The 17,471-nt window shown below is 36.0% G+C and overlaps 1 protein-coding gene across 1 annotated transcript in view; it reads left to right on the forward strand.

The window, feature by feature from the left end:
• Positions 1-16,342, forward strand: part of LOC143234438 (2-amino-3-carboxymuconate-6-semialdehyde decarboxylase-like) — a 58,074-nt gene extending 41,732 nt beyond the window's left edge. Inside the window, 6 exon segments of the mRNA XM_076471821.1 lie at positions 4,063-4,124; positions 4,126-4,206; positions 8,959-9,084; positions 10,068-10,166; positions 11,816-11,894; positions 16,057-16,342. Of these exon segments, the coding sequence (XP_076327936.1) occupies positions 4,063-4,124; positions 4,126-4,206; positions 8,959-9,084; positions 10,068-10,166; positions 11,816-11,878 (431 nt within the window). The 3' untranslated portion in view covers positions 11,879-11,894; positions 16,057-16,342.
• Positions 16,343-17,471: the final 1,129 nt, after the last annotated feature.

The raw sequence follows: 17,471 nt of genomic DNA on the forward strand, positions 1-17,471 counted from the left end.
TTTTACGTCAGTGTTACGCAGTTACCATCATTTGGCTGAAAAGTTCGCAATTCGTGATTTTGAGACTAGGGGAAGAAAATCTAGTCTGAAGCATTTACTGTTGTTATTTTTAAACGCACCCTCTAGCAGCTAACCCTGATAAAATTAGGTTTCGGTACTCGTGTTTAGCACAGCACAGATTGCCGATTTGTGTTTAACTTGCTAACATACAAACTATGAATATTTATCTTTTGAGTCCCTAAATGTACGATATTAATTTTTGTCGTTCATTGATTTTGATATTGTATTATCCTGGTCAGTGTTTCATAGTAGTAACTCTTTCTATGAAGTATTTCTCAAAACGATTCTAAATCATAATAATCGTGGTTTTATGATATACATTGGGCAATAAAATAAGAATTTGAGATATGTCTTAGTGTGTATTAAATTAATTGTGGTTTTATGATATACATTGGGCAATAAAATCAGAATTTGAGATATGTCTTAGTGTGTATTAAATTTCGAGTTTCCCGGTTCGTCACCTGTAAGTTTATGGACTTACAATGCCAAACATATGTGTTCGAATCTCTGCTGTAGACAGAGCATGGATAGTCCCTTGAGTAGCTTTGCAATAAAACAAACCAACTAAGTTACTTGATGAACTCGCGTCATCATGTTGTGGCTTTGTAGACTAATGCACCAGGCCCGGCATGGCCAGGTGGGTTAAAGCTTTCGACTCGTAATCTGAGAGTCGCGGATTCGAATCCCGGTTGCACCAAACATGCTCACACTTTCAGCCGTGGGGGGCGTTATAATGTGACGGTCAATCCCACTATTCGTTGGTGAAATAATAGCCCAAGAGTTGGCGGTGTGTGTTTATGGCTAGCTTCCTTCCCTCTAGTCTTACACTGCTAAATTAGGGACGGCTAGCGCAGATAGCTTTCGTGTAGCTTTGCGCGAAATTCAAAAAAAGAAACAAACTGATGCACCAAGTTGTGTTGTAAGACTTATTCTTTCACGACACCTATCATTATTTTGGAATAATAATTTCCCGTTTTAATATCTTTGTGTAGCTTAAAGATGGATTGCATTTACAGTAGAGATACTTAAGTAGTTGGAAGACCGACGAAATAATCTAGTTTTGTGATTTATCCGGAGTCCTTACGTGTTTTCTTCAGAATTATCAAAGGATAGCCTACAAATAATAGTTGTTCCTATCAGTGTCTTCGTCACTTACACACTGTTCTTCTTTGTCTCTGTTACAGATATTTCAAGCTTTCTACCTTATCGATTCGTTAGTCCTCAAAATTATTGAGTATTTCTCTATATGAGGTCTTCGTTAGAAACTTCAGATATAATTAAGTAACTGATCTTATGCTAGAGTTTGTGAAAAAAAACTTTAATTTTCATAAAACTCTACCTTGAAGGATGAGCAGACATCACAAATAAAAAAACAATATCAATAAATAAAACTTTCCTTCAAACAAAACATACGTGTACTAATGTAAACTAAATACGTTACAGAGTGATTTCTGTGCGTTACATACAAATCTAGAAAATACATCTTGTCTCTCTACTGTAAGGAACTAGTTTGGTTTTCGTTTTTATTACGTTCGAAAGCTACACGAGGGCTATCTGCGCTAGCAGTACCTAATATAGCAGTGTAAGACTAGAGGGAAGGCAGCTAGTCATCACCACCCACCGCCAACTCTTAGGCTACTCTTTTACCAACGAATAGTGGGATTGACCGTAACATAACTCCCCATGGCTAAAGGGCAAGCATTTTGGTGCGACCGGGACTCAAACCCGTGACCCTCTGATTACGAGTCGAACGCCTTAACCCACCTGGCCAAGCCGGGCCAGGGAATTTCGAACAATTTGGATAAAATTGAAGGTGATATATCTTGTTCCCTTCTGTTGAACTTGAGTTGTAATATAAGTCAGGCTAGATGTAAACGTATCTTGCCTGGCATTATCCTACGATGCCTGATTTTTCAACAAATTACTGGACATTAGTAACTGAATATTTATTTAAAAGGTTTATTTATTCACGGCTCCCCGCTAGTACAGCGGTAAGTCCACGGATTCACAACGCTACCATCAGGGGTTTGATTCCCCGATGTGGCTTTGCTGAAAGAAAACACACAAACACACATCCATCCATGAAATAGCTGAAAATTAGACGATTCCAATTTAGTATTAATAAAATATTGTTAAAAACATAAAACATTTATGATTGTAAAAAAATACGAATGTTTAATAATTTCCGGTCTGTTTAAATTTATGTATACCGAAGAGACTGCTTAACCACCACACACACCCACAGTAGCACAGCGGCATGTCTTCGGACTAACACCGCTAGAAACTGGGTTTCGATACCCATGGTGAGCAGAGCACAGATAGGCCATTGTGTAGGTTTGTGCTTAATTCCAAACAAACACAAACTGCTTAAATTTTTTGCAAGGCACGCGAAAGCACCATATATATCAGGTCATCCCATAAGTGATGTCCGTAAATTTAATACAGAAAGTACATCATCATTTCTATCTTTGTAGAAAATTTTAATGACTAAAATATGTAGTAGGACGTGTATAAAAATGTTCAGACAAATAAAATAAACTAATCCAACTCAACTTTTTCAGATCATTAATCAAATAAACCCTTATAAAGATGGATGTGTTTGAGGAACACATTAGGTATATAATGCTTTATGAGTTAAAAAAAGACAATAGTGCAGCAGAAACTACATGAAACATTCAAGGTGTTTATGGTGTGAAGTCTTTCAGTGAAAGAAAATGTTGAAGGTGATTTCAGAAGTTCAGATCAGGTGAGTACGGCCTAAGTGATGCGTCACGTTCAGGTCGCCCTGTTAAGTTTAATGATGACTTGCTGCTAGCTACACTTGATGAAGATTGTGCTGTAACAGTTGAAGAACTAGCACAGAAGCTTAATTTAACCCATTCAACAGTTTACCGTCATTTGCAACAACTTGAAAAGGTGTCAAAACTTTGAAGGTGGGTCGCCCATGAGTTGACAGAAGCCAACCTTAGAGCAAGAGTGGACATTTTCACTTCTCTGCACTCTCGTGAACGTAACTCACCTTTGTTGGACAGGTTGGAGACTAGAGATGAAAAATGAATATTTTATAAAAATGCTAAGTTCCACAGACAATGGCTCAGTGCAGGTAAACTGGCTAAAGCACAGTCCAAAATTGACCTCTACCCTAGAGAAATCTTGTTAAGCATTTGGTGGGATATTGTTAGTGTGATCCACTTTGAGTTGCTGCCACTTAATGTAACAATTACACCAGAATTCTATTGTCAACAGTTACAGCGCTTGAATGTTGCACTGAAAGAAAAGAGACCTGCTTTAATCAATCGTAAAGGTGTTGTGTTACATCAGTATAATGCACAGCCCCATGCAGCAAGAATCATATCTGTAAAGATTGAAGAGCTAGACTGGGAAAAACTTCCACATCCTCCTTATTCTCCAGACCTTGTCCCATATGATTATCATCTATTCCAAAGTATACAGAACTATCTTGATGGAAAAGGACTTGGAACACATAAAGATGCCAAAACTACATTCTTTTCTTCATAACCCCAAGAATTTTATATAAGTTACATTCAGAAGCTTGTGAGTCATTGGCAGGAAGTAATTAATAATAATGGAACATACATTGTTGATTAAATAACATTAAAAGTGTTTGAAATCCTTTCTCTTTTTTCTGAACATAAAATCAGACATTAGTTAACGGATGACCTGATACTCTAAGATGTACGTGCGTTAGATAGGCGGGCTTGAAAGTACTGTTCTTACATAGTATAAAAACAATTTTATGATAAAATGACACTTGAAGGTTTTTAATAGCATCAATATTGAAACACGATACCAGAATTTTACTTTCGAAATAAAAAAGTACTTTATTTTAAATATTATCATGAAAGTTTATTATTAGACAAATTTAAATTTATTTTAAAATAAATTGAACTTTCAATTTTATGTACATAGTATAATATAAAATATTAGTACTTATTATTAATGCTATGAATTACGTTTGAATATTTTTCTACCTGCTTTCAGGTATGCCGGCAGAGACCACCACTGCTGTCTGCAGTATGATATTTGGAGGAATTTTTGAAAAGTTTCCCGAGACTGAAGGTTTGCTTTTCTCATGGTGCAGGAGCTTTTCCTTATACAATAGGTCGTATACAACATGGCTTTCAGGTAAGGGTCAACCCTCGAATTATCGACTTATTATTTCACCTTTAATTACCATGTTCAGTAACATTACGGTAAAAGCTAACTCTCAAATTACCAACTTATTGTCATACCATTCATTACTGTGGTAAGGGTTAACCCTTAAGTTAACGTCTTATTATCACACCATTCATTACGACGTTCAGTAATATTTTGGTAAGGGTTAACCCTGAAACTACTGACTTAATATCACCATTTATTAGCGTGTTCAGTAACTTCATGGTAGGGGTTAACCCTCAAATTATCGACTTATTATCACACCATTCATTACGGTGGTCAGTAACTTTATGTTTTTGCACATCCGATGTAAAGGACAGACCACACAATGCTGGATGTGTTCATTCATTGGCTATGTTAAATCAAGGACTGTTTGACGTACCATGGTACCGGGTAATTAATTGGTTAGTTAAGTTTGAATTGTTTAGCCAGTATGCAATCCGACCCAGAGTAAAATACATAAAAAACTAGCAGTAATTAGTGACCTAATCGTAAAATAGGAAGTATTTTTGTATGAGGCTTATATTAAAGCAACTGTTCCATATATATGATACTTTATAGAAAGGTATTTCAGAAGCTGTTGAAGTGTACAAGTAATTATAGGCTTAATTTAAAAGTAGAAACTTTCTCCAAGCTATAGCGAGTATTCTGGCTAAAACAAATAAGTGACAGTAACTAAGTTACTTCTACATACTTAAAATAAGCAGCAGAAGTCGAAACTTTAACATCGAAAAGTAATAAAAGACAATGAAATTCTACTAATTTTAATTTGAAACTTGATTCTCAAGCTTCCTGTATTCAAAACTAATGATGCATGTTTTCTGTAAACCTGTAAAAGTCTACTTTTTTTTTTTTGTTTACTGAGGAAACAACGATATCGCATGAAATTTAATCGTAATTTTATTCAGTACTAATTCTTTGTTAAAACCACTTTTAAAATTAATAGCAGTGACTGTATCTAATAGTAGATGTCGCTGCTGAAGTTTATCAGGAGAAATAAAATGAACATTTATGTAGTGCTTTCGAAAACTAAGAAAAAATCTTACTCAGTTTCGACTGTTAATAGATAAAGTAACTTATTGAAGAGGTAGTATACAACATGACTTTAAAATAGTGAATATAATCATGGTTAAGTAAAGATTGAAGTTCATGTTTTGTTACAATTGAAGACGTAGTGGTAGTGCACTCATCTTCTGGTCAACAGTTAATGTAATGGTAGTGCACTCATCTTCTGGTTAACAGTTGTTGTAGTGGTAGTGCACTCATCTTCTGGTCAACAGTTGATGTAATGGTAGTGCAATCATCTTCTGGTTAACAGTTGTTGTAGTGGTAGTGCACTCATCTTCTGGCTAACAGTTGTTGTAGTGGTAGTGTACTCTTCTTCTGGTTAACAGTTGTTGTAGTGCTACGTAGTGTAATCATCTTCTGGTTAACGGTTGATGTAGTTGTAGTGCACTCATCTTCTGGTTAACAGTTGGTTTCATAGCTTAGTTGAAACTGGAAGAAGTGGCAACATTATATTAGTTTAGAGAGTGGTTAGTAACACTACTAGTATTGTAGGTATTAGCGTTACCTGACTGTAGAGCCATCTAGCAGTTGAGTTAATATATATATTTCTGGTTACATCTTGACAGGTAACTCGTATATCATAAGTGAGGTATTCAGTGAATATTGTTATTGCCCTTTTAACCTACACTATGATATAAATATACATCCTATCTGAACTTGGAGGTACAGTTGTTCGATAATTTTATTCGTCAGTAGAGCATAGCCAAAGTATCTGCCCTTTAGAACATGTAACATAAAAACGGACAGGATATTCAGTTTTTGTGTGAATTATCGGAGAGTACACTAGCACTCTCTATTTAAGGATGACACGGACGCTCTTATTAAAACAATACAAATGGCATCTGTATGTTCCTCTGTGCAGGCTTATTTCGAGTGTATATGCCACTTTTCAGCTATCCAGAGTGTCCAAACGTCGAAAATTGGCAAATAGCCAAAACTGAGATTTCTTATTTTTTTTATTCATCATTACCTTTCCTCTACTGATCTGTCAGTAACTGTAACTTTATCATCATTTGATAGAGTAAAACAGCCTTCACGATCTTTAGCTACCTATTTTATTATCATTATATATAAAATTGAGAAGAAATCCTAATTCTAGTGTAAACAGTGTTATTACCCCACAACGGTAGTTTTCTTCCAAAAATATGATGTTCTTCAAACACTTAAGTACAGGGTAAAACAAGAATTACCCTGGCAGTAATAGATTACCATTAGATGATTGTGACATGTATAATACTAAATGCTTTATACTCGTATACTGTAAAGTGGTGTCTTTAGGGAACCAACCCCTATATTATGTATGAAGTGAAGGAGAAAAAAAGGAAAAAGTACACATACACTGCATCAGAAACGACATTTAATTGTTCTATATTCGATGTATATGCCGCTTTTCAGCTATCCAGAACGTCCCAAATTCAAAAACTGGCAAATAGCAAAACTTCAGACTTTTTTTGTCTTCAACAGGCTTAGCGCCTACTTAATTCCAACAGTAACTATAATTTTATAATCATTTGATAGGTCAAAACATTCTTCACGATCTGTGTCTACCTATATCATTATTATTGTGTGCAAAACTTATAAAGCTTTAGAATAACCCTCAGTGGCACAGCGGCACGTCTATGGACTTAAAACGCTAAATCCGGGTTTCGATACCCGTGGTGGGCAGAGCAGGGATAGCCTATTCTGTTTATTTATGCCTAACTTCAAACAAACAGAGCATTAGATTACACTCTATAACCTAGTAATGATGTACGCCATCTTAAAATAAGTAAACAAAAAAAATGTAAGGGTAAGAAATGGTACTTGCGTATTATCGGGGACCATTAAAATTACTTGAATGTATGAGAAATTTAAAACATATTAATACAATATTAAATGTATACGGTTTATTTAGGGTGTTTTTTTCTTTTCACAACAACAACAAACAAACTTAATAAGCAAGCATTAGACTCATACGTACTACACAGAAGAAACATTTGTTTCTGAAGGCTAAACATTTTTGATAGTGTGAAGAATGGAACTGAATGGATCATGATCAGTGAGCGACTGTCTTTACATAAATTCAGCTAAATATGATGACGTGTAGTGTCTAAATATCTTTTATTTGTCCAATCAATTGATCCCCAGAACCCTTCGATCTCTTGTGCGAGTACCAGTTTCTGGATCGAAGTTTTTTTTTTGGTTAATTTCGCGCAAAGCTACTCGAGGGCTATCTGCGCTAGCCGTCCCTAATTTAACAGTGTAAGACTAGAGGGAAGGCAGCTAGTCATCACCATCCACCGCCACCAACTCTTGGGCTACTCTTTTACCAACGAATAGTGGGATCGATCGTAACATTATATCGCCCCCACTGCTAAAAGGGCGAGCATGTTCGGTACGACGGAGATGCGAACCCGCAACCCTCAGATGACGAGTAGAACGCCTTAACCCACCTGGCCAGGCCGGGCCCTGGGTCGACGAAATCGTACTTGTGGTTAACTTTAATATCCGGACTCCAGTTGAAGTTCCGGATTGTATGACGGCCATGAGTCTGAGTAACGTATCCATCTCTGAGCAATATTGTTGTTTTGTTTCTGTTTTTTTACATATACGTTCAGCAGGGAGAATTCCTTTGCCTTGCAAAAAAATAGACAGCATCTTTTTCACTTTTGAGTAGATCCCAAATTGTCATCATGTTTGGTGCGAGGATAAAACGTGGATTAAAAATTAAAAATGTTACCTTAAATATAATCACATTTATATTCAATCTGATAAAAAACAATTAAGAAATTAATGGGTCCTCGTTAATACGTGGCTCGTAATACGTAAACCCTCGGATTACGAGTTCGAATCTCCATCACACCAAACATGATCGTCCTTTCAGCTGTGGGGGCGTTATAACGTGACGGTCAGTCCCACTATTCGTTGACAAAAGAGTAGTCCAAAAGTTGGCGGGGGGATGACTAGTTGCCTTTCCTCTAGTCTTACACTACAAAAGTAGGGACGGCTAGCGCAGATAACCCTCGAGTAGCCTTGACCGAACTTCAGTAACAAACAAAACCCAATTGAAGCTCAATAATGTACGTCCTTTCATAACAAAGTCAACTGATTGGTGTAGATACCAATAGAAAGGTCCGTACACTATATTATACATAACTTAAGTTACTAAGTAAATAGAGAAAAAACAGTTGTTAAAATACAATAAGATGTTTGATTGATATGTGTGTTGCCCAGTTTGTATTCTAATAAATATTCTTTTATTCGTATGGTATACACCTCTGTAAACTGATTCAAGAAAATAATACAATCTAGATTAATACCGTGAGAGCATTAAGGAATTGTTATGATAAAGATTTTTAACACGTGGATATAAATATAAAAACGGACATTAATACCTTCTTCAATGTTGAATTTGAAGACCTATGAAAACTGGAATGTTTTGTTTTTATCCCCATGACAACCACAATCAGATAGCCAGTTTCTGCTTTCCACTAAAACAAACTCGTATCGGTTATGAGAGACATTAAGAAGTAACTGAAAAACTATGTTTGTATAAACTTTATAACTTGGATCTCAATATAACTTTGCACGTGTTTTTCCCCTTTTTATAACAAACTCAACTGATTGGTGTAGATACGAATTGTATGAATTTATCAACCTTATCTTGTCTTTCAGGTTCGACCTGATTTGTGTGCTACGGACAATGATAAGCCACCTGTCAGTTACTTGGGAAGAATATACGCAGATTCTTTAGTACATAGCAATGAGTCTCTGAAACTACTCATAAACGTTCTAGGAGAGGTAATAGGTCTTAAGATAAATTGACTATTATAACCTGTAATATAGCCTTTATTGACAAACAGACAGTTTAAGTAAGATCTAGTATATTATGACCTACACCACCATCTTCAAAAAGTACGTGAATCGTATAATAAATTCTTGATAAATAGTACACCACTGTAAATATTTTTTTAAATAAATATGTATATATATTTACTGTTCCAATAAAAATAATTTTATTTTTTCATAATACTCGTTTCACAATTCAACAATTTTTGTAGGGCTCGGTGAGAATATATCACTTTTAATTGATTTTACTTGTTGATTTACATTTGTTGAAGTGTATTAAATTAATAAAAATCGAGAACTTCATTTGTCAAGAATGCATCTAATTACTAAGATTACCTCTATCTACAATTAAATTGGTAACTTAAGATCACCTATATCTACAATGAAATCACTAACTTAAGATTACCTCTATCTACAATTAAATTGGTAACTTAAGATTTCCTCTATCTAAAATTAAATTATTAACTTGAGTTGTTAAGAGTACATGTGTCTACAAGCTCTAAAACATTGATTCCAGTAATAGTTTTTTCATCTATTATTTTGGTAGAAACCATTGATACTGTTTCTACAACAGAACATTCTTGACTTAGTAAAGATTTCTCATTAGTTTCTGGTAATTAAAACTTTTAAAGTTTGAAAACTTATCAGTAATTCCATCCTGCATAGGGTGTCTGGACTACCCCAGAAGAATGGACGAAAATAAAAAACAAAAATAAAGCAAAATTACAAAAATTAGTGTTTCGTTTCATCTCCTAAATTTTTATATTTTTCGTCCTGATGAGAAAAGGACCACTGTCCAAAAGCATTCGAAGTTCTGAATAATTTTTAACAGTTTACACTACATGTCTGGAGATACTTTGCGAGTAGATCATGATGAGAAAGTTGTAACTGTGTGACTTTGTGATATAATTTGTACATGGTCACTACCCACCCAGGACAAGGTGTTGCTAGGAAGTGACTACCCCTTTCCTCTTGGTGAGAGCCACCCAGGAAAGCTTATTGACCAATCATCTGACCTGGATGAACGACAAAAGGTAAAGTTCTGTTACAGTAATATTGAGATAATCACCCATGAAACATTAGTAAATATTTTCTGAATAAATATAACTATAGTTTGGAAACTTAACGTAGATTGTTATATCTTGTACTAATTTAACACATCCTATTTCTCTTTGATTCATTGTGTCACTATAAACAATAAAATTCTTTATTCATTGTATCACTATAAACAATAAAATTCCCTATTCATTGTATCACTATAAACAATAAAATTCCCTATTCATTGTATCACTATAAACAATATAATTCCCTATTCATTGTATCACTATAAACAATATAATTCCCTATTCGTTGTATCACTATGAACAGTATAATTCCCTATTCGTTGTATCACTATAAGCAATATAATTCCCTATTCATTGTATCTCTGTAAACAATAAATACCCTATTCGTTGTATCTCTATAAAGAGTAAGTATCCTATTCTTTGCAACTTAAAACATGAGTATAAAACAAAATACCATTTTCTCTCACTTTCAAGGGACATTGTTATATTTGTTATTTGTTACACTTGTTATTTCTTATTTTTGTCAGATTAGTAATAAGATGCAAACACAAAAAAATAACTTTTAACAATACTTGTATTATTGGCATTATTGATGAGTAGTTAACAATACCTGTATTGTTATTGTCATTATTGGTGACTAGTTAACAATACCTGTATTGTTATTGTCATTATTCATGACTAGTTAACAATACCTGTATTGTTATTGTCATTATTGGTGACTAGTTAACAATACCTGTATTGTTATTGTCATTATTCATGACTAGTTAACAATACCTGTATTGTTATTGTCATTATTGGTGACTAGTTAACAATACCTGTATTGTTATTATCATTATTGATGACTGGTTAACAATACCTGTATTGTTATTATCATTATTGATGACTGGTTAACAATACCTGTATTGTTATTGTCATTATTGGTGACTGGTTAACAATACCTGTTTTGTTATTGTCCTTATTGATAACTGGTTAACAATGTCTGTATTGTTGTTGTCGTTATTGGTGTCTGGTTGACAATGTCTGTATTGTTGTTGTCGTTATTGGTGACCGGTTGACAACGTCTGTATTGTTGTTGTCGTTATTGGTGACCGGTTGACAACGTCTGTATTGTTGTTGTCGTTATTGGTGACCGGTTGACAACGTCTGTATTGTTGTTGTCGTTATTGGTGACCGGTTGACAACGTCTGTATTCGTAGTAATATTGTAGTACAGTGTAATACAGTTTTTACTTTGGTTTTTATATTAATAACACATATCTTGCATAAACAATCTCTTGTGTTGTATCAGAACCATCAGCAAGTTAAATGCGAGGCAAGGAAACCATGTAACCATCACACTGTGTGACTCAAATATCATTTTTCGATGGTGTTCACCTACTGTTAGAACAAAATCAAATTGTCTTCCAAAAACATTGAGTTCTGTGCTGATTAGACTCAGGGCTGAACATGTAAAGTTAACTACTTTAACCTAAGAGATGTTTTAAATTCCATGTAAACCAACAGTTCAAAGATATAAAGTTGGGTTCACTCTGTCTAAAACATTACAAATATACTTCACATATGAACTACATCTTTATGAAATTATAATTCATTGTGTTTTGTTTGTTTTTTTCTTTATAGGATTTACTATTGGGTAAAAATGCCATGGAATTCCTCGGTTTAGATGTTACTGCTTTTACATAGAAATCCAAACCTTACGGTAAGCTGCATGTCCAAAACAGTGGTATATTAATTAAAATTATTTTACCAAATTGTTTTTTTGTGAAACATTTATGTGTAATAAGGAAATGGTTTTCAACAAGATATTACTCGAATCCTTTAAATCAAGCATTTTAGTTTTTTTATGGAACAATAATACATTAAGTAAGCACGGTTGTTCACTCAGGTAATCATGGGACAATAATACCCTGAGTCTGGTTGTTTATGGAACAATAATACATTAAGTGAGTATGGTTGTTTATTACGTTAATCATGGGACAATAATACCCTGAGTCTGGTTGTTTATGGTACAATAATACATTAAGTGAGTATGGTTGTTTATTACGTTAATCATGGGACAATAATACCCTGAGTCTGGTTGTTTATGGAACAATAATACATTAAGTAAGTATGGTTGTTTATTACGTTAATCATGGGACAATAATACCCTGAGTCTGGTTGTTTATGGTACAATAATACATTAAGTGAGTATGGTTGTTTATTACGTTAATCATGGGACAATAATACCCTGAGTCTGGTTGTTTATGGAACAATAATACATTAAGTAAGTACGGTTGCTTATTACGTTAATCATGGGACAATAATACCCTGAGTCTGGTTGTTTATGGAACAATAATACATTAAGTAAGTACGGTTGTTTATTACGTTAATCATGGGACAATAATACCCTGAGTCTGGTTGTTTATGGAACAATAATACATTAAGTGAGTATGGTTGTTTACTACGTTAATCATGGGACATGATTTAGTTTTACTAAAATAATATATGTACCTGTAAATATAACTGGTTGATGTAAACATTGAATTAACAACAATACAGAATTACTTGTTACAGATTTATGTTATATGACTAAACTTATAATCATTCTTACTGTGATGTAACACCACACCTATTATCAGTCGTACTATGATGTAATACAACTCTTATCAGTCGTACTGTGATGTAACACCACACCTGTTATCAGCCGTACTGTGATGTAACACCACACCTGTTATCAGCCGTACTGTGATGTAACACCACATCTGTTATCAGCCGTACTGTGATGTAACACCACATCTGTTATCAGCCGTACTGTGATGTAACACCACATCTGTTATCAGTCGTATTGTGATGTAACACCACACCTGTTATCAGTCGTATTGTGATGTAACACCACACCTGTTATCAGTCGTATTGTGATGTAACACCACACCTGTTATCAGCCGTACTGTGATGTAACACCACACCTGTTATCAGCCGTACTGTGATGTAACACCACATCTGTTATCAGTCGTATTGTGATGTAACACCACACCTGTTATCAGTCGTATTGTGATGTAACACCACACCTGTTATCAGCCGTACTGTGTATTATCAGCCGTACTGTGATGTAACACCACACCTGTTATCACACACCACACCTGTTATCAGCCGTACTGTGATGTAACACCACACCTGTTATCAGCCGTGACATGTAACACCACTGTTATCAGCCGTGTTATCAGCCGTACTGTGATGTAACACCACATCTGTTATCAGCCGTACTGTGATGTAACACCACACCTGTTATCAGCCGTACTGTGATGTAACACCACATCTGTTATCAGCCGTACTGTGATGTAACACCACACCTGTTATCAGTCGTACTGTGATGTAACACCACATCTGTTATCAGCCGTACTGTGATGTAACACCACATCTGTTATCAGCCGTACTGTGATGTAACACCACATCTGTTATCAGCCGTACTGTGATGTAACACCACACCTGTTATCAGCCGTACTGTGATGTAACACCACACCTGTTATCAGCCGTACTGTGATGTAACACCACATCTGTTATCAGCCGTACTGTGATGTAACACCACACCTGTTATCAGTCGTTATCTGTGATGTAACACCACATCTGTTATCAGCCGTACTGTGATGTAACACCACACCTGTTATCAGCCGTACTGTGATGTAACACCACATCTGTTATCAGCCGTACTGTGATGTATCACACCACACCTGTTATCAGCCGTACTGTGATGTAACACCACACCTGTTATCAGTCGTACTGTGATGTAACACCACACCTGTTATCAGTCGTTGCTGTGATGTAACACCACATCTGTTATCAGCCGTATTGTGATGTAACACCACACCTGTTATCAGCCGTGATGTAACACCACACCTGTTATCAGACTGTGATGTAACACCACACCTGTTATCAGCCGTACACCACACCTGTTATCAGCCGTACTGTGATGTAACACCACACTTGTTATCAGCCGTGCTGTGATGTAACACCACACCTGTTATCAGTCGTGCTGTGATGTAACACCACATCTGTTATCAGCCGTTCTGTGATGTAACACCACATCTGTTATCAGCCGTACTGTGACTGTGATGTAACACCACACCTGTTATCAGTCGTACTGTGATGTAACACCACACCTGTTATCAGTCGTACTGTGATGTAACACCACACCTGTTATCAGTCGTACTGTGATGTAACACCACATCTGTTATCAGCCGTACTGTGATGTAACACCACACCTGTTATCAGCCGTACTGTGATGTAACACCACACCTGTTATCAGCCGTACTGTGATGTAACACCACACCTGTTATCAGCCGTACTGTGATGTAACACCACACCTGTTATCAGCCGTTCTGTGATGTAACACCACACCTGTTATCAGCCGTTCTGTGATGTAACACCACACCTGTTATCAGCCGTTCTGTGATGTAACACCACACCTGTTATCAGCCGTTCTGTGATGTAACACCACACCTGTTATCAGCCGTACTGTGATGTAACACCACACCTGTTATCAGCCGTACTGTGATGTAACATCACACCTGTTATCAGCCGTACTGTGATGTAACACCACACCTGTTATCAGCCGTATTGTGATGTAACACCACACCTGTTATCAGCCGTACTGTGATGTAACACCACACCTGTTATCAGCCGTACTGTGATGTAACACCACACCTGTTATCAGCCGTACTGTGATGTAACACCACACCTGTTATCAGCCGTACTGTGATGTAACACCACACCTGTTATCAGCCGTACTGTGATGTAACACCACACCTGTTATCAGCCGTACTGTGATGTAACACCACACCTGTTATCAGCCGTATTGTGATGTAACACCACACCTGTTATCAGCCGTACTGTGATGTAACACCACACCTGTTATCAGTCGTACTGTGATGTAACACCACACCTGTTATCAGTCGTACTGTGATGTAACACCACACCTGTTATCAGCCGTACTGTGATGTAACACCACACCTGTTATCAGTCGTACTGTGATGTAACATCACACCTGTTATCAGCCGTACTGTGATGTAACATCACACCTGTTATCAGCCGTACTGTGATGTAACACCACACCTGTTATCAGTCGTACTGTGATGTAACATCACACCTGTTATCAGCCGTACTGTGATGTAACATCACACCTGTTATCAGCCGTACTGTGATGTAACACCACACCTGTTATCAGCCGTATTGTGATGTAACACCACACCTGTTATCAGCCGTACTGTGATGTAACACCACACCTGTTATCAGCCGTACTGTGATGTAACACCACACCTGTTATCAGCCGTACTGTGATGTAACACCACATCTGTTATCAGTCGTACTGTGATGTAACACTACACCTGTTATCAGCCGTACTGTGATGTAACACCACACCTGTTATCAGCCGTACTGTGATGTAACATCACACCTGTTATCAGCCGTACTGTGATGTAACACCACACCTGTTATCAGCCGTACTGTGATGTAACATCACACCTGTTATCAGCCGTACTGTGATGTAAAGAGTAAAACACGTTTTCCCAACTCAATGTTTAATAAAAACTCACTTCTAATGAATAGTTTTATTTTGTAAGACTTTCAGTATGAGTATTCATTACGTGCAAGTTATTTTCTGTCAGTTAATGAGTTAAAGACTTAAGTCACATACGTTCTCTTATGTCTGATTTACACGATAGTCATTTGATATCCACGTATCTAGATTAACAGTTAGTAAAAACTTGAATTTGCCAACAATGTTTTCTTTATTATATCAGAGATGTTATTCATAAAATAAGTGTGATACCCATACATTGATTACTTCATCTTTTCATTTTAATATGTTGCTACTTACGTTCTTTCAGCTAATGATGAAAACCATCTGTCCAGTGTGTTGGTTTTGCAGAACGAAATTGTTAAATCTTACAAAATCCAAGTCTTTGCTCTTCTGGTGTTTTGTTTCCTCCAAAGAAAGAACTGAAACATAACTCAATAGACATTAAATAATGAACCATTTTTAAATTTTCTGTAGAATTATTCACGCTTTTGCATAAAGCTTCTGAGATGATACTACACAATACGCGTCATAAAAAATCTGTACGGAATACACGTATTTTGAATTATCTTGGAATAATAAATATATTTTGCAGACCTTTTGTCATTCCAAAGTTTTTATTTAAAACCGAAATGTCAAATGAAAGGAATAACAAAGAACGTGTTTACAGGTACGATCTTACGTATTTAACTAAACAACAAAATACAGAAAGCAACGTTGAAAAATTACAAGGACGTGAATATTTTGGAAAATAAAACATCAAGAGTTCCAGTTTCGTACTTCAGATAGGCTCCGGCATGGCCAGGTGGTTAAGACACTCGACTCGTAATCCGAGGGTCGAGGGTTCGAATCCCCGTCACACCAAATATCCTCGCCCTTTCAGCCGTGAGGACGTTATAATGTGACGATGAATCCCACTATTCGTTGGTAAAAGAGTAACCCAAGATTTGGCGGTGGGTGGTAACGACTAGCTGCCTTCTATACTTATACTGCTTAATTAGGGACGGCTAGCGCAGATAGCTTTCGTGTAATGTTGCACGAAATTCAAAACAAGCCAAACTTACTTCAGATCAAATGCATTCCACAAACTGATGTGACGCGAGTAATTCAGTTTCTAAAACTGCTATTAATGTTTTTAATGTATGAAGGAGTTTTATGAGAGCTAACAAAAGTTAAAGGTAGTGTAATTAACTGCTAAGCTTAAACATTTATAAAAAGAAGATATCTTACTCGCACAATGGCTGACCTTATTCGTGACCTAAAAATATTATTTAAATGAAACAGTCGTGTTTAATATGAAATTATGTTTACTGCTGGTGTTCTTGTTTTATCTCTATTTGTCATTTAATTTTCAGTTTTAATATCTATTCATCACCTTCTCTAACTGCTATTTATTACAGTAAAACATCAGTGAAAGATGTAACTTGGCACTTCACAAATTAGCACTCTCCCAAACGGTGTCACTTCATATTTTGTTCATTAAGAATAATTATTGTTTAACTTGTACCAACAAACCCACATTCACACCCTAGTTCACATCTTAGTTGAATCATTTTATTAACACCAGAGTCCAGTTCATACCTCAGTTGGACCATCCCAGTATCAACAAAGTCCAGTTCACACCCTAATCGGAACATTCCAGTATTAACAAAGCCCAGTTTACACCCTAATTGGAACATTTTAGAATCAACAAAGCCCAGTTCACATTTTAGTTAGACTATTCTA

The sequence above is a fragment of the Tachypleus tridentatus genome, chromosome 12, assembly GCF_004210375.1.
Source record: "Tachypleus tridentatus isolate NWPU-2018 chromosome 12, ASM421037v1, whole genome shotgun sequence".
NCBI lineage: Eukaryota > Metazoa > Arthropoda > Merostomata > Xiphosura > Limulidae > Tachypleus > Tachypleus tridentatus.